The sequence below is a fragment of the Heterodontus francisci genome, chromosome 4 (genome assembly GCF_036365525.1).
Source record: "Heterodontus francisci isolate sHetFra1 chromosome 4, sHetFra1.hap1, whole genome shotgun sequence".
Taxonomy (NCBI): domain Eukaryota; kingdom Metazoa; phylum Chordata; class Chondrichthyes; order Heterodontiformes; family Heterodontidae; genus Heterodontus; species Heterodontus francisci.
In genome coordinates this window covers 123,453,805-123,475,833 of record NC_090374.1, presented here as the reverse complement: position 1 = coordinate 123,475,833, position 22,029 = coordinate 123,453,805, and the positions used below count along the sequence as shown (strand labels likewise).

At 43.3% G+C, this 22,029-nt stretch overlaps 1 protein-coding gene across 1 annotated transcript in view; it reads left to right on the top strand.

Annotated features, from left to right (window-relative positions):
* Nucleotides 1-22,029, top strand: part of hsd17b3 (hydroxysteroid (17-beta) dehydrogenase 3) — a 104,535-nt gene that overhangs the window by 12,497 nt on the left and 70,009 nt on the right. Inside the window, 2 exon segments of the mRNA XM_068029015.1 lie at nt 9,338-9,384; nt 14,140-14,215. Coding sequence (XP_067885116.1) covers nt 9,338-9,384; nt 14,140-14,215 — 123 coding nt within the window.

Sequence of the window (22,029 nt, the reverse complement as noted above, 5' to 3'; positions counted from 1 at the left end):
GGCTGACTTTCTGTTCTGTCTTTCAGAGAAGTATATTTAAGAAAACATTATCAGGTTTGGTTTTGGTCAGGTGACCATAGATGTTCTCTCCTGGTGTGTTTTTGAATGTGGGATCATTCTTGCACAATGGGGTTTTAATGTGGCTTAACTTGATTAAAGTGACTTTGTCCCATCTATTATCTTGGCTTTGAATTCAGAGTCTCCCTGTCTGTGAAGGCCTTTGTTAACCCAATTCTTGGAGATAGGAACTACTTGGTGTTGAATGGGCTGTTTGGCATATTAACGTACCTTCCCACGGATAAGTCCAGATGTGGTGACAATAGATTTAGTCTCCAACAGCCACTATGTATACTTGCAGTATTGGAGAGGTCACCTGACCTCTTACTCCATCTTGTCTGTAGCAAAAGTGTCCTTTTTTTTTTTTGGAGTTTAGTTCATCAGTTTATTTTTACAGTTCATAATTGCTCCAGTTTGCTCTAGTTCATAACTGTTCCTTGTGTGAGCATGACACCATGCTCGCTCTCCTGAGCTTGGTGCCCTCCTATCCATCCTTAATCTATCCCTCAATCCATATTCACAGCCACTCCCTTCACATGGCCTCATTACTCCTTGTTGGCAGGAATGAATCTAGAAGAATCACTCGACACTCGGGTCTGCTCCAATGTCAAACAGTTTATTTAGTTACGCTGGCGGGGAGCAGGTCACTGGGCTGTCCAGATGCCTCTCCACAGAACAAAGGAAAATCATCCATACTTATACATTTTCAAACAGTTACTCAGCCCATCCTGGCTGGACATGGTCCAATCACAACGATTATCGATTATATACATTGATTCTTAGAGCCAATAGAAGCAGTTACTAGGCATAAAGGGGCTGCATGACTGGCCCATACACAGGGGATTATCCGTGATGTTTTCCATACCCCCTTATCTTCACCTCGTGACAATTGTTAACACCTTTGTCAGCATTCCACTAGGGCGTCTGCTTTTCATTTTAATTAGCCTTTTGTTTGAGATTGGATTACTCAGCTCCTGTGGAATGTGGTCAAGTTAACTGAGCCCCATGTTACTGGTTACTCAAATAATGTTTAAATATTATGATATTTATGGCAGGTGCCTCTGCTTGGGAATTCCCTACAACAATACCCCCTTTCAGTAGGAGACTAGCCCTTTAAACTCGCCCAGTATTCCCTGCCTTGGACATGCTGGCCAGTCACATGATTTCAGGACTTCTGGTTGTACTATCTCTCTAATGTGATCCAAATGACTTATTCCCCTGGATAGACAAATTGTCTGTCTTGCTTTTGCTCTAGTATTCACCCTCCTTCGCTGCCCATATCGCCTGCATGATCGGCAGGCCAGTATGCCCATGTTATGGCCAATATCAACTGTATTCCAACTAGCACATGAGACACTATCCAAATCCAGGGGTGGATATTCACATTCATTCCCCAATCCCAAATCTTCTCCTACCAACTCCGGTCCTGCAATTCTGTGTCTGTATCTTTCTCCAGCTTTTTGATTTTTGTCTGCAGTTGGTAGTTTTACAGATTGGCCCACCCTGAGCCTTATTTCCCTTAGCACTTCAGCCAGGTGTGGGATGGGGACTGGTTCTGGTTCCTTGTAATCCTGTAGGTGATCATGGAGATGATCAGTGACGTTAATGATCTTGGTACCTCTACGCTGAACGTGGATAATTCGGGCTTGCCCTATAGTGACTGGTCGTAAGGGTGTAAAGCAAAAATTAGAAAATGGGATAGGGCATTGCAGATTATTGTAGCAGTAGGAACTTTCTGTGGCGGAAACGCAGTATTTCCCTTTACCTCCATAGCCTGTTCTTGCAAAATGCTTTGGGGCAGGTATGATCTCTACGACACAACCGTTGGTTCGATTGAACCCACATTCATCCAGTTCTCCCTGTCCCACAGGGTGAGGACATACTGTAAGTCCCCCCACTTTGCTTGCATCCCATGAGGGAGGTTTCATATAGTGTATTTGAGTATGGCAGAGGTTTCAGTTAAATAGCAGCGGAGGGAGGTATTACCCCATACGACCCCAATATTTTCCAACTGGTAATGGGGAAATGGCCCTGAGTCCCTACAGTGACTATTGGGATCATCAGGACTATTGCCATCCTGTAGCTTTGCCCATTACGCAGTCTGGGATCACTGGATATACTGAGTACTTTCGGAGTACAATTGTCCAGTGTCCCTTTTCTCTCGGCTAGCCGAGCCAGATGTGGGCTGTCTATCCAATCAGGCACCTCCCCACTTTGGATCTGATCGAGGTTGTCGTGTCTGTCCCACCATCCACAAGCCATAAGCATGACCAAGTTGTCCCTGCCTTAGCTTTGCAGCATCTTCCCGTTCTGAGGTGGTTGACAGTTCTGGCATGTGCCTCTAATATCGTAATTCTGTCTAATTGTATCTCCGTGCCCTCTTTTCCCAAATTGGTGTGATCCTCCTGATTTTTCTCTGCTTTCTTTAAGAGTCCCTTCATTACTCCTTTAAGGTGTTCCATCTTTTCATTCAGACCTTGTATATCTAATGAGTTTACTATGGAGGCACCGGTATTGAATCCGGTAGCAACGTCATTAACTATCCCCCTCTTTGTTCTATAAAGCTGATCCTGGCCTCTAAATCTAGTGGCACCCATGGCATCGGCAGCCTGCTGCATTACAATCTTTCTTAATACACTGCATATTTCTTGCCTGTTCTGTACAATATCCTGGCATTTGCATCCCTGAGATATTGACCAGGACAGGCACAATCTCATGTTTAACATTATCATACAATGCTTCCCCTGGGCTTGATGTACCCACACATCCATGTTCCTTTCAACTTTCCTTATCTGTTGCCCAATGGGAGGGGCACAAACCATTCCAAAGACAAAGCTCTGTTACCCCTTCCCCTTTCTGTCTGGTCACGCAGTTAGCACGGTCATCTGTGGAACACCGTACACATACTGCATCTTTGCCTGGATTCACCATAAGCCATGCAGTCAAGTAGGTTTACTCGCCGTTATACACTTCCCATCCACCATGTTGTGCAATGCCCCATAGTTCATATAGTCCATATTAATACTCCTTTCATTAATCCGTTGTGCATCCATTACCGGGTCTTTATTCTTCTCCGGATATTAGCATCAGGTCCCACAGCCACTGCAGTCCGGTTCTTTCCCATTCACCACTAGTGGTTATATCTAATTTAAACACACTGCCCTGGTGGTCACCAGGTGTTGGTACTTGTCCATGTTGAGTATCCCCCGATGAGGGATACATGTCTACCTGTGGGGACTGAACATATTCTGGGGAATCCAGGAGTTAATTTATATTATCTCTACTCTCTCGAAATTATCTATATGGTCCCATCACGCTCTGGCTTCGTTCCCCACAATCCTTGCCCAGTTAGTAGCCCATTTAATAATAATCCAAATGCCTATCAACACTACCATTATTCCCAGCCCCCCGAGTAGTCCATTCTCAAGTCTATTCTTCCATTCCTGGTATCTCTTTGCGTACCAGGTGGTGTTTATTTCGGAGTCTATCATTTGCTGTTGTCTTTATATACCTTCAGTTGGGACCTGTTTCCATCGGCCCTTCCCTTTACCATTACTTTGTCTCCCACAACAGGCACCTTTTGTCTGTTCCTCTTCTGTTTCTATAGAACCTCCTGCCTCACCTTGTTATTTGCACAACTCCTTCAAAAATCTTTTAACCCTTTCTCTTGCGGGTCCTATTTCCTCACTACCTGCTATGACATCCCCTGGCAACCTCATTGCCCTTCCTGTCATTATTAAGGTGTTTAATTTAATTTATCCTGATTATTATAAAGTCATTTTCTGAGTTGTCTCACTGCACTGGCTGTATTAAACATTTCATGCCATGCTATTTCTCAAGTGAGTAAACATGTTTGAGACCTGTTCATCAGGTGATATCAAAAGATCAAAAATGGGCAGACTTTCAAATGTAGCTCTCCTTTTAAAAACTCATATCTCCAAGAGAAAACTAACAATTGCCAGTCTTATCTACACTTTCCTGACTTTCACTAAAATTCTAGACTTCTTGGAAATTTCACACAATATTATTTTAGCTGTTTGAATTCTAATTTCACCATTTGTTTATACCCAGAATTCCTTTATTAGCTCTTGCATCAGCCAGATCTAATTGCCAATTCCTATTAATTATAATTCTATTTCATTTTGAGCCCTGGAGAACCTTTTACAATCAATATTCATAATTCCTTAAAACAGAAATCAAACATTTCCATTTGATTCCAGGCATTACCATATATTTTTTTTTAAACCTTGGATGACATTTTAATTCCTTAAATAACTTGCCAAATTAAACTGGATTTTCGGCATCTCAGATTATTTCAAATTCAAACAGTAAATTTCCCTTTGAATGCTTTAAATAACCACTCATATCAATTTAATTTTGTTTATCGATTCCAATTTCTTATGCCCAGACTTGGTGATATTGCATTTTTTTTTTAGTAAAGACAGAAGTGCTTGCAACTATTTCTCCTTCTCAAGCACTTTGTCTCATTGATAAAGATAGTTGCAGCAAGGTTAATTTCTTGCTTGTCTCCAAATGGGCGGAGCAAAGCATTCTCTGCTGCGTCGCTTTATGTAACCCTTTTTTTTTGGGAAAAGAACTAAACTCCATTTTAAATGTTTTTTGGTATCCTTGGGATTTTCAAACAACAATCTTTCGTAACATTATCAACTTCAAAGGAAACCATCTCCACCAGGAAAGACAGCATTTTAGATTAAATTCCAATTGTTTCCAAACTTTTAGCATCTTTTGTAAGAGGTTTCTAATCTAAGGATTTTTTTTTTTATAACAAAGATTCCAATTCACTGCAATAAATATTTAAAAATCAAAACTGCTGATATGAGTGAGTCCTATGTCTGGAACTTAAGACTCCCCCAAAACTCGACATGCCAAACTTGAAAGTTCATTGTGGTTGCAAATGACATTTCCATTTTTTTTTTTCGAACTAACCAGGTCAAATAACCTTAACAGTATTAATTTAATTCAGACTTAATACTTATTAACTACACACCAAACAGAATAGCACGTGCTTTTTTTTTTTAAAAGATAGGTAAGTTATGTCATTTTTCTTCGGGTGCCTTTTCAAATGACTAATAAAACCAAAAACTAAAAAAGTTATTTAACATTCTTACAACAAAAGACTTAACACCAGCTCCTTACACAAACTTTAATCTTTCCCATTATCTCCTTTGCTTATCCTTCTCCCCCTTAAAATCAATATCCAATTCCTGACATTTGCTACTTAAAACAGTCAGTAAAACATGTCTTTAATTTAAACTCCAAAAAACTAGAACAGATTTTAAGCTGGAACTCCAATTAAAGCAGGAGTTGTAAACTTCAAATTGGATTTCTGCCAAACATCTTCAGACCTTCAAGGCTGAAGCTTATCTCTTAAAAAATTGTTCATTGCCTTTTCACAGTTGCAAAACCAACTTTTAAAATAATAAAACTTTAACTTAAAATATAATTCAAGTTTATATCCCATTCCTGGGTGCACAGTCTTGAATCAAAATGAACACACTCAACAATCACTCTTCACACTCGTTCAATTCCAAACAACTTGGTAGACTCTGGCTTTCAACATTAAAGCCAGACAACAAAGAGTTAATGATAGTCAGTTCCACAGAACACAAGCTGCACATCCCAGACATTCAATTCATTCGTAGATGCTTCCAACATTCTTAGTCGAATCAAAGACACAGTAACTTGTTTTTACTCTAAAACATAGTCTTTTATGTCGCTCTGCCATAAACCTAGTGAATGCTTTTCTTTTTGTCACCACTCCCTTCGTTTTGCGGCAGGGTCATGGGGATTCCAATTAGATTTAATCATCTTATCGATTAACTTTTTATGTTTCTCTGGCAGGTAAGGGACCCCTCTGGTCCCCGCTCGAGCTATATCTTTTCACTGGCCAGGCTTGGGTAGGATTAGAACCGTTAGAATCTACTCTGAGGTCTGCTTTTAACCTAGCACAACTTGTAGTAGACCGTCTCCTGGCTAACTGGTCACAAGTCTGTCCATATTTCATACAACAAGCTTATGATATATATACACATACATATATTCCAAACCCTCCTTGACAGTGCCTACGTCTCAACGAACTACCTACCACCGTTTGACCATTGTTCAGATCCTGTTCACAAACTTGGCATTCGTCGGTCGCGAAACACCACCCAGCCCTGGGATAAGCTTTAAAGATACTCACCCGGTATTCCTGATGGCATTAACAACCGCCGAACCCTGTTCTCAAGTTCGGGATCAGGCTTCAGCCAACTCCTCCTTGTTCCCTTCGCCCACTTAATTCCTGGCCTTCACGTGGGACTCAGTCTTCATTCCGGTTCAGGCTGGGTGATTGGGATATCCGGGTCGCAGAAGAGTTGACTTACACCTGATCCTGCCGACTACGCCAGTTGTTAGCGGGAATGAATCTAGAAGAATCACTCGACACTCAGGTCTGCTCTAATGTCACAGTTTATTTAGTTACGCTGGCGGGGAGCAGGTCACTGGGCTGTCCAGATTCCTCTCCGCAAAACAAAGGAAAATCATCCATACTTATACACTTTCAAACAGTTACTCAGCCCATCCTGGCCAGACATGGTCCAATCACAACAATCATCGATTATATACATTGGTTATTAGAGCCAATAGAAGTGGTTACTAGGCATAAAGGGGCTGCATGACCAGCCCATACACATAGGGGATTACTCATGATGTTTTCCATACTCCCTTATCTTCACCTCGTTACAAGCTAGCACCTTTGTCAGCATTCCACTAGGGCGTCTGCTTTTAATTTTAATTAGCCTTTTGTTTGAGATTGGATTACTCGGCTCCTGTGGAATGTGGTCAAGTTAACTGAGCCCCATGTTACTGATTACTCAAATAATATTTAAACATTATGATATTTATGGCAGGTGCCTCTGGGAATACCCTACAACACTCCTATCATGTCAATCACCGATAAGCCCATCTTTGATCACTTCCTTGTATTGCTCTCCACACACATCCTCCTCCATCTCCCAGCCCTACTTCACTGTTTCTAGCCCTGGACAAAAATCTCCCAGTTCACTTTCAAAATCCTGACTGTCTAGCAGTTGGCCTTCCATTCTTCAATATATCTGCAGCTACTGATCTGCTCAACCACGCCCTCAATTCTGCCTTTTTTTGATCATCTAGTCCTCATTTAACACCATTACATTCTCTTGTCCTGGTACAACCCTCAGCTCCACTACCTTAAGTCCAAGGGGTGCAGAATAGAACAGATGTGGCGGACAACTGGTTTAGCTATTCACCACTAAATCTGACTGGATGCCAAAGCAGGGTCCTGTTCACTATTCCAGGATCATCTTGAAATACAAAGATAATCAGTCACATAGGATGTCATTTGTGACTATGACAAAAGTAAACCATCTCTCTTCATCCTTTTTGACCTGTCTGCAGCCTTTGACACAATTGACCATCATCCTCCTCCAACTCGTCTCCACGATCGTCCAGTTGGATCAGACTCCGCTCGTCTGGTTCCATTCTTATCTATCAAGTCCTAGCCAGAGGATCTCCTGAAATGGTTTCTCTTCTAGCTCCTGCACTGTTATCTCTGGCCTCCTCCTATTTCTCATCTACACACTGCTCCTGGGCAGCATCATCCAAAAAAAACACACAATTAGGAACATAGGAGCAGGAATAGGCTGAGCCTGCTCTGCCATTCAATTAGATCATGGTTAACAACACCTGATCTACCTCACCACCTCACTTGACCCCTCCATTGTCTCTAATCTGTCAGACTGCTTGTCTGACACCCAGTACTAGATGGGCAGAAATTTCCTGCAACTAAGTACTGGGAAAACTGAAGCCATTGTCTTTGGTCCCTGTCACAAATGCTGTTCCCTAGCAACTGAGGCTGAACCAGACTGTTGCAACCTTGATCATATCTTTGACCCTGAGATGAGTTTCTGACCACATCTGCACATCACTAAGACGATCCATTTCTGTCTGTCTTATCACTGCACTGCCATGACCCCCCACTCCCACCAACCACTATCTCAGCTCATCTGCTGAAAGCTTTATCCATGCCTTTGTTACCTCTAGACTTGACTATTCCAATGCACTCCTGGCTAGCCTCCGAAGTCCTACCCTTTATAAACTTGAGGTTATCCCAATGCTTCTGTCACAGCAAGGCCCATTCACTTGTCACCCATGTGCTCGCTGACCTACATTCCAGGTCTCCATTCTAAAATTCCATTCTTTGTTTTCCAGTCCCTCCATGGCCTCAGTCCTTCCTATCTCTAATCTCCTCCTCCAGCCCTACAACCCTCAGATAAATATGCTCCTCCAATTCTGGCCTCTTGTGCACCCCTCATTTTTAATCATTCCACCCTTGGTGGCTGTGTCTTCAGCTGCCAAGGTTCTAAATTCTGGAATTCCCTAAACCCCTCTGCCTCCATCTTTCCTCCTTTTAAAGCCTACCTCTTTGATCAAACTTTTGGTTAAATTTCCCTGATATTCTCTCTTGTGGCTCAATGTGAAATTTCGCTTGATAACTCTCTTATGAAGCTTCTTGATTTTTTTTTTACAATGTTAGTTACTTTATAAATACAAGTTGTCATTATTAAATGTGTTACTGTTTTTAGCTGTTAAAGGAATTAGCAGAAGGTTACATCAAACAATTTTCCTCTGCACTAAAGTGACAAGCAACAAAAAGGAAATGTTAAGTTTAGCAAAGCATCTTACAGCCTGTTTAAAATAGCTTCCATTTTATATGGAAGAGTGACTGAGTCCATGTTAGGCATGCACAAACATTGGGAAATCATGTGAAATTCTCAAATTGCTGCTTCTTGCCCTCTAGTCCTCCACAGGACAAAACAGCATGACTGACATCAGCCCATTTTTGTGATCTTGTCATGTGTTGAATTCGATCTTAAGAGTTCCAATGCTAATGTTCTTTCAGTGCTTTGAGCAGAAAAGAAACCAGTCTCATGATTTTATGCAACCAAATGTAATTTTTGTTAATAGATCATTCAGCTCTCAAAGTAAATTCCTTACATATAAGGGATAATTCCACGTCTGACAGCCCATGATTTTCTGACCATTTTAGCATCTGGAAAATAGTGGGCAATGCATGCTTGAGTTTCCAAGGTATACTGAGTCTGGCTCCTTCCAGGAGTGCAAATGCTGAAATTTATCCCTGCTGTCCATGATCACTAGTTTCTTTGCTTTTTGAGGTAATTTTTTTTTTTGTTCAGTGAATTTTAACATACTACAGTAAATTACTGCTTAATTATATTTTCAGTTGTCACTGGTGGAACAGATGGAATTGGGAAAGCATATGCATATGAGGTGAGATGTTGCCATGATTTCTTGCTGCATAAGTTACAAAACTTAATTGGTTATTTTGGATACTTTTTTGTCTTCTGACTTTATTTAATCTACAATTACTTGTGTATCAAGATGTTTTATTTCCAGGTATATACTCTAAAGAAAATTATTATTCTGATACTCAGTGATCACATTATTGATGGGTTAAAGACTGGTTTTGCAGTTGGGTTTAGAGTGTATATTACCATGACACTGCCCTAAAAGTTAGGCATAAGTAATCATTTTATACCAGTGGTTCCAAGCCTGAAATTTAAATTCCTTGCCCAGCAATACCTGTTGATATTTGTATGTTCTAATTTGTCATTATTTCTGCCTGAAACATGAACACTGATATTGGAAATTTGAACTTTTGAGTCCACTTTTTCCTGTACTTCCTGAACTTGCATAGTGAGTACGATGCATGCTACTTTTTGTGCTCTCAGCCAAGTTTTATCTGACATTTTAATTTTTTTTGCAAATTTCTATGGACAGTTGCCAGGAGTGCTTTATGCCTTGCTGCAAACACCCACATGTGGAAATCAGTGAAATTCCTTGTGCCAGAGCAGACAGGCAGATGCCTGATAGCATCATAGAAATCACAGAAGGTTTAAGGCACAGTAAGAGGTCACTTTCCCATGATGTCTGTGCCAGCCGAAAAACAATCCACCTATTCTAATCCTACCTTCCAGCATTTGGTCCGTGGCTCTGCAGATTACAACTCTTGAGGTGCATATCCAAACTCTTTTTGAATGAGTTGAGGGTCTCTGCCTCAACTACCCTTTCAGGCAGTGAGTTCCAGACCCCCTCCACCCTCTGGGTGAAGAAGTCGTTCCTCATCTCCCCTCTAATTTTTCTACCAATCACTTTAAATCTATGTCCCCTCGTCACTGACCCCTCTACTGAGGTGAATAGACCCTTCTCTTCCACTCTATATCCAGGCCCCTCAAAATTTTGTACAGTTCAATCAGATCTCCCCTCAGCCTTTTTCTGTTCCAAGGAGAACAACCCCAGCCTATCCAACCTTACCTCATAGCTGCATTTTTCCAGTCCTGGCAACATCCTTGGAAATCTCCTCTGGGCCCTCTAGTGCAATTACATCCTTTCTGTAATGAGGCGACCAGAACTGCACACCGTATTCAAGTTGTGGCCTAACCAATGAGTTATACAGTTCCAACATAACCTCCCTGTTCTTGTATTCTATAACTTGGCTAATAAAGGAAAAGATTCCATATGTCTTCTTAACCACCTTTATCGACCTGTCCTGCTACCTTCAGGGACTGAACATTCACTCCAAGGTCCCCTACTTCCTTCACACTTCTCAGTATTTTTCCATTAATCGTGTATTCTTTCGCCTTGTTTGACCTCCCCAAATGCATCACCTCAACTTCTCAGATGAATTCTATTTGCCACTTTTGTGCCCATCTGACCAGGCCATCAATATCTTCCTACAGCATCCTCCTTGCTATCTAACACACGGCCAATCTTTGTCATCCGCAAACTTCTCGATCATGCCCCCTACGTTTACGTCCAAATCATTAATATACACCACAAAAAACAGAGGACCGAGTACTGAGCCCTGCGGAACACCACTGAAAACAGCCCTCCAGTCACTAAAACAGCCGTCAACAATTACCCTTTGTTTCCTGCCATTGAGCCAATTTTGTATGCACCTTGCTGCATTTCTCTGGATCCCATGGGATTTTTTTTAACAGTCAGCCACGTGAGACCTTGTCAAAAGCCTTGCTAAAATCCGTGTAGACCACATCAACTGCACTACCCTCATCTACCTTCCATGTTACTTCAAAAAATTCAATCAAGTTGGTTAAAGAAGATCTTCCCTTAACAAATCCATGCTGACTATCCTTGATTGACCTGTCCCTTTCTAAGTGACAGTTTATCCTGTGTCTCAGAATAGATTCCAATAATTTGCCTACTACTGAGTTTAGACTGACTGGCCTGTAATTATTCGGTCTATCCTTCGCTCCCTTTTTAAGCAGAGGTACAACATTAGCGGTTCTCCAATCCTCCTGCACCACATCTGTATCCAGTGGGGACTGGAAAATGGTGGTCAGACCTTGCACTATTTCCTCTCTCGCTGCATTTTACAGCCTAGGATACATTTCATCTGGCCGTGGTGATTTATCAACCTTCAAGGATGCTAATCCCACTAATACTTCCCCTCTCCCTATGTTTATCACATCTAATACTTCACACTCTTCCTCAACTATAATATCTGCATCGTTTCTCTCTATTGTGAATACAGATGCAAAGTATTCATTAAGAACCATATCCATATCTTCCTCTCCTACACATAGGTTACCTTTTTGGTCTTTTATGGGCCCTGCTCTCCTTAGTTATCCTCTTACTCTTATTGTATTGATAAAACATCTTTGGGTTCACCTTGATTTTTGCTTGCCAAATTTCTTTCTTGCCCTCTCTTTGCTTTCCTATTTTCCTTTGATTTCACCCCTGCACTTTCTATACTCTTCTCTGCTTTCTGCAGTATTGAGTTCTGTCAGACAAGCTTTCCTTTTTCTGCCTTATCTTGCCCTGTAGGCTCCCTGACATCCATGGGGCTCTAGATTTGGCCGCCTCACTCTTTTTTTTCCTTTTGTGGGACCATATGTACCCTGAACACTTTGCCTCCCACTGTTCTGATGCTGATTTACCTTCAAGTAGCTGTTTCCAGTCCACTTTTGCTAAATCACTCCTCAGTTCAGTAAAATTGGCCTTGTCTGAGTTGAGAACTCTCACTCCTGTTCTATCTGTCCTTTTTTTCTTTTCTTTAATTGTTGAAACTGACTAAATTGTGATCACTACCACCAAAATGCTCTCCCACTGCCACTCCTTGCACCTGCCCATCTTCATTTCCTAAAACTAAGTCTACAACTGCACCCTCTTGTTGGACTTCCTACATGCATACTAGGCAAAAATGTTCTCCTGACTGCATCTCAAGAATTCTGCTCCCTCAATTCCTTTCTCACTAAAACAATCAGTTAATATTTGGGTAATTAAAATCCCCCACTATTACTGTCCTATTGTTCTTGCACTTCTCAGAGGTTTGCCTACATATCTGCTCTTCTATCTCCTTCTGACTGGAGGTCGATAGTACACTCCCAGCAGTGTGATTGCCCCTTTTTTTTTTTTTGTTCCTTAACTCAATCCATATGGCCTCATTTGATGAACCTTCCAACATATCATCTCTCCTCACAGCTGTAATAGTTTCCTTGACAAATTGATTCTCCCCCCTCCCTATCACATTTGAAAACCCTGTTAACCACGAACGTTGAGCTGCCATACCTGTCCCTCCTGCCATGTTTCTATAATAGCTATGATATCATGCTACCACGTGTCTATCTGTGCCGTCAGCTTTATTTGCTATACTCCTTGCATTGAAATAGATACCCTTGAGCATCGCCAATCTTTAATTTTCTAACCCTCGTTTTCTGTCTTCCAGACTCCTCCCTTAATTTTCCACCTTCCATTTTAATTTCTGATTTTTGTCCTGGTTGAGTCTACCCTCCGGTCCCCATCCCCCTGCCAAACTAGTTTAACCCCTCCCCAACAGGACTAGCAAAACATCCTGCAAGGAACTCCATCCTGGCTCTGTTCATGTGCAGCCAGTCTGCCCTGTCTCCCATCTCCCCCACAGCCAGTCTGAGATATGAGTGCCTAAATAACCACTGTACTGGATAATTCTTCAGAAATGCCCTGATCATGGCATGTGCTTTTTCATGATACACCATGAAAGAATGCATGCCTGAGTGAGAGCCAATGTTGTATAATTGGTTACACCCTAGTCAATGTGCCACAAATCAAATAGCTGAAATATCTGTCTGCTCAGGGTCTGACAGCAAAAAAAAAAACCAATTCAGAGCTGTGCCATTTTCTGCAAGGGCACCTGTGGATAATACATAGCAGAAGATTGGGACATGTGGTGATCATTACAATCAGTTGTGGTCTGAAACTTGACTGCATCTCCTTGCATGTTGACCTATGGGGATGGTACCATGGCATGTCACAGCAGTGTTGCTCAAACTCCTTATTCAGCACCAGCTGATTACAGCAGCCATCAAGCTGGGGGCTGGTGCTCGACTGCTCTGTTTTGAGGGCTCCCTTCACTTTCATTTTGGCTTGCCAGTTTTTAATATCCTGCTCTCAACCTTGGCTAAAGCTTCAAAAGGTTAGAGATGACTTTTTGGGCTCTCCAAAAGCTTTCTGAATTTTTGTTCCCCTATTTTTTTTTTCTCAAAGAATAGTGGGTATCTGGAATGAGCTGCCAGAGGAGGTGGTGGAGGCAGGAACAGTAGCAACATTTTAAGAGGCATCTGAACAGGTGCTTGAATGAGCAAGGCATAGAGGGATATGGAATTAATGCAGGCAGGTGGGATTAGTATAGATAGGCATTATGGTCAACATGGATGCAGTGGGCTGAAGGGCCTGTTTCTATGCTCTGACTCTAATGTGACACTCCAGTTTAATTGGTGTGATTTATTTAAGTTTCACTTGCATGCAATTCTTCTCCCCAGCACCAATGTGCTCCTAGGCCCATCTATGTCTGCATCTGTTCCTGTGAATAATTATTTCGATGAGTTTACCTCCAAATTGAGTGCTAGTAGCATTATCTTTTTTCTAGTAGGATTTGCATCAGTTTCTAACCATTTAGAAGTGAAACACAAATCTACCCTCTTTTCTTTCAATGCCCATAATGCTCTAAAATGTTTCTTTTCTCTACAGTTTGCCAAGCGTGGTTTTAACATTGTACTTATCAGTAGAACTAAGGAGAAGCTGATGAAGGTTGCAGGTGAAATTGGTAAGATGATTTTTTTTCTGTTAGTAATTTTTCTTTTTTTTTTTAAACTAAATGTCACCATTGACAAACCCTGGATAAACCATGTAAATGAGAATGGCTAATCAGGGCAATTTTATAGACTACAAGAAGTAGTTTTATTTTAATTTAGGCTTGGTTTGCCTGCCATTTTTGCTTATGGTAGAAACATCTGAGTTTTTTTTTCTGTTCCACTTTAATACTTCATTACGTGGGTTGGGGAGCAATTTGTTTTTGTGTTCCACATACTGGGTGGATAGTGGGAATGGCAAAAACAGCACATGCCCACAGGAGTCTGCATAGGACCTGATCAATTTGGCCATGGGTCCTTTTTTATAAGCTGGTTGGTGAGCTACCAGTGTGAAACATCCTCCCCAGTAGGCAGCTCACTAATCTGGAGATGGGAAATTGGATGGGTGATTGAATGTAAAGGTCCTTTAGCTATACTTTAATGCAGAGATTAGTATCAGGAATGAAAAGAAGCAACAGTCAGAATATTTGTAGAGCTGCAACTGCATTAAATTTGAATGTCAAGACTTTCTATAAATGTTGCCAAAACCTCACCCAACTTTATCTGACTAGATGTCTAGCTTTTGATTTTGTGGCTCCATAGTTAGTGGATGGAAGCAAAAGTTGGCAGTAGCCAGGCAGGCTGAAATGAAAATGGTATCCGGGGTTGTTACGACCAGGTGAGACAGGGGTCTAGGGGTTCCCTCTCAGCCTTTGCCTGGTGTAACCATAACAGGGTTTAATTTTAAAAAGTGTTTTTAGCACCCACCACCCCCCTCCCTGGCCCCCAGTGAATCCTTGTTCACTGCTTTCCAATTGCAAGGCAAAGAAATCAGACAGGTTTTCTTGCATTTAAACAAGAAAAGTGGAAGTTTATTAATCTTGAACTCTAACTCGGTTAACGACTACCAGTACATGATATGACCACACTAGCATGCATATGTGATAAACACATGCAGATAGAGACAGAAAAAGCAGAAGGAATAAAGGGGAAAAGTTTGAGACTGTAACTACCAGATATTGCCCTGATTTTGATGAGTCTTTGTCAGTAAGTCTTGTTGTTCATTGGGGCCCAGTGCACGCTTTAACTTGTTTCGATGCAGGAGTTTTTTCTCTCGAGGTTTGTGTGTCCTCAGTGGGTCTGGAGGCTTGAGAAAGCAAGAGAGTCAGCCAGGATAGAGGCTGTCTTGTTCCAGGTTCAGTTACAGTCTGATCAAACTGTGCTGTGAGCACAATTCAAACCTCCAAGTTGGTCAGCAGGTTAGTCATGTGACCAACTGTTTTTATAAAAAAAAAACTCCTGTTTGTGGACTTCAGAGCTCTGTGGGGGGTGGGGGTGGTCGTGCTATCTCCCACCCTGACTAGATGTGGATCACCATTGCCCAGCCCAATCTCTGTTAATTGAATCAGTGAGCAATTCTTTGTCTCTCCAAGCACTGTCTTAGTATGCAAATGTCCTCCAGCCAAGTGTCTGGTGATCTCTTGTAAAACAAGTCATTTCTTCACTCCAGCAACAGTTTAAAAATTAATGTTCATATGAAATTAATACGCCTCATTCTTGGCAGGTGGGGGTCTTCATGACAGGGATCTTGACCCCAATTTGCATACGAGTCCCTCACCTGTTTCAGGTGGGAGCTCTGGTCACCAGAATGGAGGTTCATCCAAAAATCAAGATTGACAGTGACTCTATGATAAATCAGCATAATTACTCCTGTTTTTTAACAGCTCTCACCAATAGTTTTCATTCATTGTTTAATCCACAGTGGCAAAAATATTAAGAAATGCAAGGTTAATTTTTACAGCCAGGTGGTATCAGTGGGAAATCTCTTGTGTTCATACATGTTGGTTTTGCTGCCCACTACTTTCTGTCTGGGTGGTTTGCCTGTAATTTCTTGATTTGCACGGTGAGGAGGCACCCTGTCGCTAGCATGCATTCATAAAATTACCCTTCGTTTTTAAAGTCTTCTGAAGTACAATGCACTGTTTGTGATTCCCATGTACTTTGTAAAAAGAAAGACTTGCATTTAGATAGTGCCTTTCACGATCAGGATGTCCCAAAGCACTTTTACGGCCAATGAAATGATGACCATGCCAATAATGCCAAGCACTGTCCTCTCCAAGGAGGTGAGCTGTTCCTGTCCCCCACCAGTTTGTTGCTGCTGCCTCCTATTATGGGTCACCTTGACCTGTGGGTGAGGGGGGAAAAAAGAGAAAGATTGAGATTTTGAAGTCTTCGTCCCTGACAAAACAGCAGGACCTGTAGTGGGTCAGGAGCTCTATTGCTGCAGGAGCAGATTTGCTGCATTAGTATCCTGGCATCAGTGTCTCACTTCTGGGTTTCCTGCCCAACCAGAGGGGGATGGTGGGATCATGCACTGGATCTATCTGAAGGTTCACTGTTTAAAAAGACCCTAGAAGGGATCGGAATAGTTGCAGGAAATCTTGTTTGGGAAGGAACCAGAAAGCTGAAGAATGGAAGGAAGACTTGGGAAGGCTGCCTCCTGGTTCTCTGCCTCTTCCCTGGAGGTCATGATGGAGACGGTGAGGGCCAGAAAAGAAGTCCTTTTCCCTGTTGATGGGAGGAAAAGACCAGCTATGCAAATAAAGCAAGTTTGGCTGGTCACAATGGAGGCTGTAAGCAGTGGGAGTGTGGTGCCCAGAACTTTGATTCTGGGCCAGAAAAGGTAGTGTTGTATTACTTGCAGGCAACAAACCTTTCTCTCACCTCCCTAACATTCTCTGACCAACACTTCTTGTAGTTTCACCTACTCCTTTCACTACAGGCACCATCTCAAATCTCCATCACAACAGCTAACCTCATGTTCACTCTCAGGAGGGAGGGTGCAATGCTGGACCTAATTCTGGGGGATGAAGCCAGACAGGTGGTTGATGTGTTGGTGGGGAGCACTTCGGTGATGGCGACCACAACATGGTACAATTTAAGCTTGTTATGGAGAAAGAAATAGACAAGTTGCAAAAAATGTTTTGGGTTGGGGGAGAGCGAATTTTAGCAAAATAAGGCAGGATTTGACCAAGGTAGACTGGAAAGAGCTAATTATCAGGAAATCTACAGAAGAGCACAAAGGAAATGGGGAGGGTACTGGCCCAACATGTTCCCTCTGGGGTAACTGGTAGGAGCAACAAGCTCAGAACCATGGATGACCAGAAACATTCAGGGTATGATGAGAAGGAAATGAGGCATTTAGCAAATACAAGGAGCAAATCAACAGAAGCATTAGTGGAGTACAAAGTGTAGGATGGAGCTTGAGAAAGCAATTAGGAGAGCAAAGAGGGGATATGAGGGCTCTGGCTGGTAAAAGTAGGGAAAATCCCAAGACATTCTATATCAATGGGAAGGGGATAACCAGGGAAAGAGTAGGACCTATTGGGGACCAAGGGGGAAATCTGTGGGTGGAGCCAGAGGACATTGGTAGGGTGTTGAACAAACACTTCACATCTGTCTTCACCCAAGAGAATGAGGATGTAGATATGGAACTCAGACTGAGGTTCTTGAGCAAATTGTCATGGGGAGTGACAAGGTATTGGAGGTATGACAGGCTTAAAAGTAGACAAATCTCCAGGTCCGGACAATTTGTGTCCCAGGATGCTGTGGGAGGCGAGGGTGGAGATTGCAGGGGCTCTGGCACCACCCCCATGGCAGAGAGGAATTAAAAATTTGGGTCCGAGGACTGGAGAACAGTTAATATGGTCCCACTATTTAAGAAGGGTTGTAGAGGTCCCTCATGGGAGACTTATCAAGAAAGCAAATGCACATGGGATACAGGGTAGCTTGATGAGGTGGATTCAAAATTGGCTTAGCTGTAGGAGACCGTGATGACAAACGGTTGTTTTAGTGACTGGAAGCCGGTGTCCAGTGGCGTACCGCAGGGATCTGTGCTGGGTCCCCTATTGTTTGTCATTTATATAAACGACATAGATGACTATGTGGGGGGTAGGATCAGTAAGTTCGTGGATGACACAAAGATTGGCTGAGTGGTTAACAGTGAGGTGGAGTGTCTTGGGTTACAGGAAGATATAGACGGGATGGTCAAATGGGAAAACTGAAAAGTGCGAGGAGATACACTTTGGAAGGAGTAATGAGACATAGACGTATTCAAAGAACAAAGAAAATTACAGCACAGGACCAGGCCCTTCGGCCCTCCAAGCCCACGCCGATCCAAATCCTCTATCTAAACCTGTCGCCTATTTTCTAAGGGTCTGTATCTCTTTACTTCCTGCCCATTCATGTATCTGTCTAGATACATCTTAAAAGACACTATCGTGCCCGTGTCTACCACCTCCCCTGGCAATTCAATGAATGGCCTGACACTGGGAAGTTCTGAGGAACAAAGGGACCTTGGTGTGTTTGTCCATAGATCTCTGAAAGCAGAAGGACAGGTTAATAGGGTGGTGAAAAAGGCATATGGGACACTTGCCTTTATCAATTGAGACATAGATTACAAAAGCAGGGAGGTCATGTTGGAGTTGTACAGAACTTTGGTAAGGCCACAGCTGGAATACTGTGTGCAATTCTGGTCGCCACATTATAGGAAGGATGTGATTGCACTGGAGGGGGTACAGAGGCGATTCATCAGGATGGTGCCTGGGATGGAACATTTAAACTATGAAGAGGTTGGATAGGCTGGGCTTGTTTTCATTAGAGCAGAGAAGACTGAGGGGTGAACTGATCGAGGTGTACAAGATTGAGGGGCATGGACAGGGTGGATAGGGAGCAGCTGTTCCCCTTAGTTGAAGGGTCAGCTACTCGGGGACACTAGTTTAAGGTGAGGGCAGGAGGTTTAAGGGGGATTTGAGGAAGAACCTTTTTACCCAGAGGGTGGTGACGGTCTGGAATACACTGCCTGGGAGGGTGGTAGAGGTGGGTTGCCTCATCCTTTTTAAAAAAAGTACCTGGATGAGCACTTGGCATGTTATAACATTCAAGGTTATGGGCCAAGTGCTGGCAAATGGGATTAGGTAGACAGGTCAGGTGTCTTTAATGCATCGGTGCAGACTCAATGGGCCGAAGGTCCTCTTCTGCATTGTATTATTCTGTGATTCATCCTATTGCCTTTCACACACATCCCTCAGTCCCCTCCTCAAATGTTCTCATTCCATCTTCAACACACATTCCACTTCTCACACTCCGAACTCTCTGGCTTCTCTCATTGCAGGCGAAGAAACCTGAGGGGTGGACCTGCAGCCATAGCCACCCTGACTGTGATGGAGGAGAATGTCCTGGAGATCAGCAGAGTGGCCCATATACTTGGTATTAACGATGGAGAGATGGGGTTGGCCTCGAGACCTAGTGACAACATTAAATGTTGCATGCCACTTGCCACTTGACATCAATTCAACATGTGAAACTGTTAACAATAGCTGGACTGTCATGATCTGCACTATGCTGAGTTTGAACTCTTTCACAATGCCAGCACTAACTCATACCTTGCACCTTCCATAGGTTGTTCATGGGTGATGGAGGAGCTGCTGAGGGGTCAGGCTGGAGTCCTTGGAGGAAGCTGAGCACTTTGAGGATGCACATCACATGACTCATGCACACCTCCACCAGAGCAGATACACCCACCTTGGTGGATTAGAGTACAGATTGGTTGTCATATGGTGAGGAGCACAACACATGCAAGCAGGTGCTGGACATAGGGACAGCAGTGGGGAGCCCCATTAGAGGGTGCAGGACACTCCAAGCTGCTCAGCTGGACAGAAAGGAACTTGCGCAGCAGCAATGGGAAATGTGTGCTTCTGTCAGCATTTCCAGAGGCAGCATGCACCCCTGGAGAGAGATTGAAGGAGTCTACCATGAGTGCCATACTGTTTGAGGCATTGATGTCCAGCTCTATGGAAAGAGTAGCCACTGTATGGAAAATCGAAGAAGCAAGCATTGAGTGCATGCTGGCCCAGCCCAATAGCCTGCACACTCTGGCTCCCACTTTACACAGGATAGAGAAGCCTCACTGTGATGGCTCAACGCCTGAAATGCAGCCAAGTGCTCTCTCACTCTTGGTTAACAGGGATGTGCAGGTGGGCCCTGCAAGGGAAGATGGAGAAAAGGCACATGGCAGTGGGTGCTCTTTTCAAGGCGCTCCCACTTCTCATCCTTTGCCCCAGCTTCACCTCAGACAGAGTTGGACATGATCACCTTATAGTTAATGCAAACTAACTGGACATGAGTGGAAGCCCTTCTGATTCCTGAAGACTGACTGATCTGAGAGCACTGTCATGTGGCAATCACCCTGTGAAACTGATGGCACTCTGGGTTTGAGTGACCTCATCCACGTCAAAGTTGGTATAATTGGCAGCATTGGAAAACGAGGCATTTCTGACCTGGGTGAAGCACTTGTGGGTAGCTGACTGATATCCTGGAGATGTCTCCAGCAGATCCCTGGAAGGAACGGAAGGCAAAAAAAAAACAGATGTCGCAACCTTGAAGGCCACTGACTGTGTGCCCAGCTGGCCCCCTTGGAAGGAGGTCTACTTCCAGGAGGCTGCAGATGTATGTTGCAACCTGCCATGAGGGCCTGAGCCTCTTGAGGCACTGCTGTTCAGTCATATTCCAAAAGCTCACCTTCGGCCTATATACCCTGTGCTGGGGGTGTCTCCAAGTTGGAACTTTCTGACCATCCCCCCTCTCCCCCCCCCCCCCCCCCCCCACTCCCATGTGGAGAAAGCGGTTGCAGATGCTGGTGTTGTCACACCTGGTGCTGTTGCCTTTCTTGTGGTTGCTCCTCCTGCATATGTTGCTCCCATGCTGCAGTGAAGACTGACAGCAAGGAAATTGGGATGCAGGTGAATATACTCCAAGGTACTTGAAAGTACTCCCAAAAGTTGCAGCTGTTTCTGAAATTAGTGATTTGATCCTGTCAGCACAACCTTTGCACTGTGGTTAACCATAAGCTTGCTAATTTTCAGTCCCAAGGCTTCCCAGCAGGTCAATTTCAATAAGTATTCATTCCCTGTTGAGCTTCCGCACCCTGGAGAGGTGCAGAGAGATCATGGAACCCATGTGCTGGCTGTTAAAACAGGGTTAAAGTCACATCTAATGAGCTCTTTGAATATTTTAGTTTCTTGACAGCTGTATGGGGGTTTCCCCTTACCTCTGAGCCTGCCTGGGTCAAACCTGGAAATTGGAGGGATGATGCCAGGTTCCTGACTGCCACAGGGTGTATTACAGTATGTTTGGGTGATGTGCCTATCATGGTGAAAAGCTGGCACTATATAGAAGCTGAGATGTGGGTGTGAGGATTGTAGCAGTGGTAGGTGCATGAGGGTTAGGTGAAGTATATGAATGTTGGGCATGAGTCCTGATTGCTAAAGATTGTTTTGTTTAGTGAATGATGGGGCTATGGTGCATTGAGTAGTGTGTGAAGTTGATGATGCATTCACTGGCTGATCGCTCATGGGAGATCATTGAACTTCTTCTGGCACTGTATCCTTGGTGGGGAGGGTCCCACTCCTGGCTGTCTGTTCCCACTGCCTTCACAGTGTGTGTATGGAGGGCCTCCTGGCCCACTGCAGATAGATCACCTCTCCTTTTAATGTCCTGTACTAAGGCCTCCAGAGCTGCATCCAAACACCTAGGGAGGAAAAATCCCTCTTTTTTTTTTTTTTGGTCTACTGGTTTCTTCCTGCTCCTAATGTGCTTCCCAGCCAGTTGCATTCTGGCTGTAGCAATTCATTCACCTTCCTTTTTAGTGTTGTAGGCTAGCTTTAACTGCTGGAAGCATCACATGAATATAGGTCCCCTGCTGAACGTGTAGCCACAGAACAATATATTT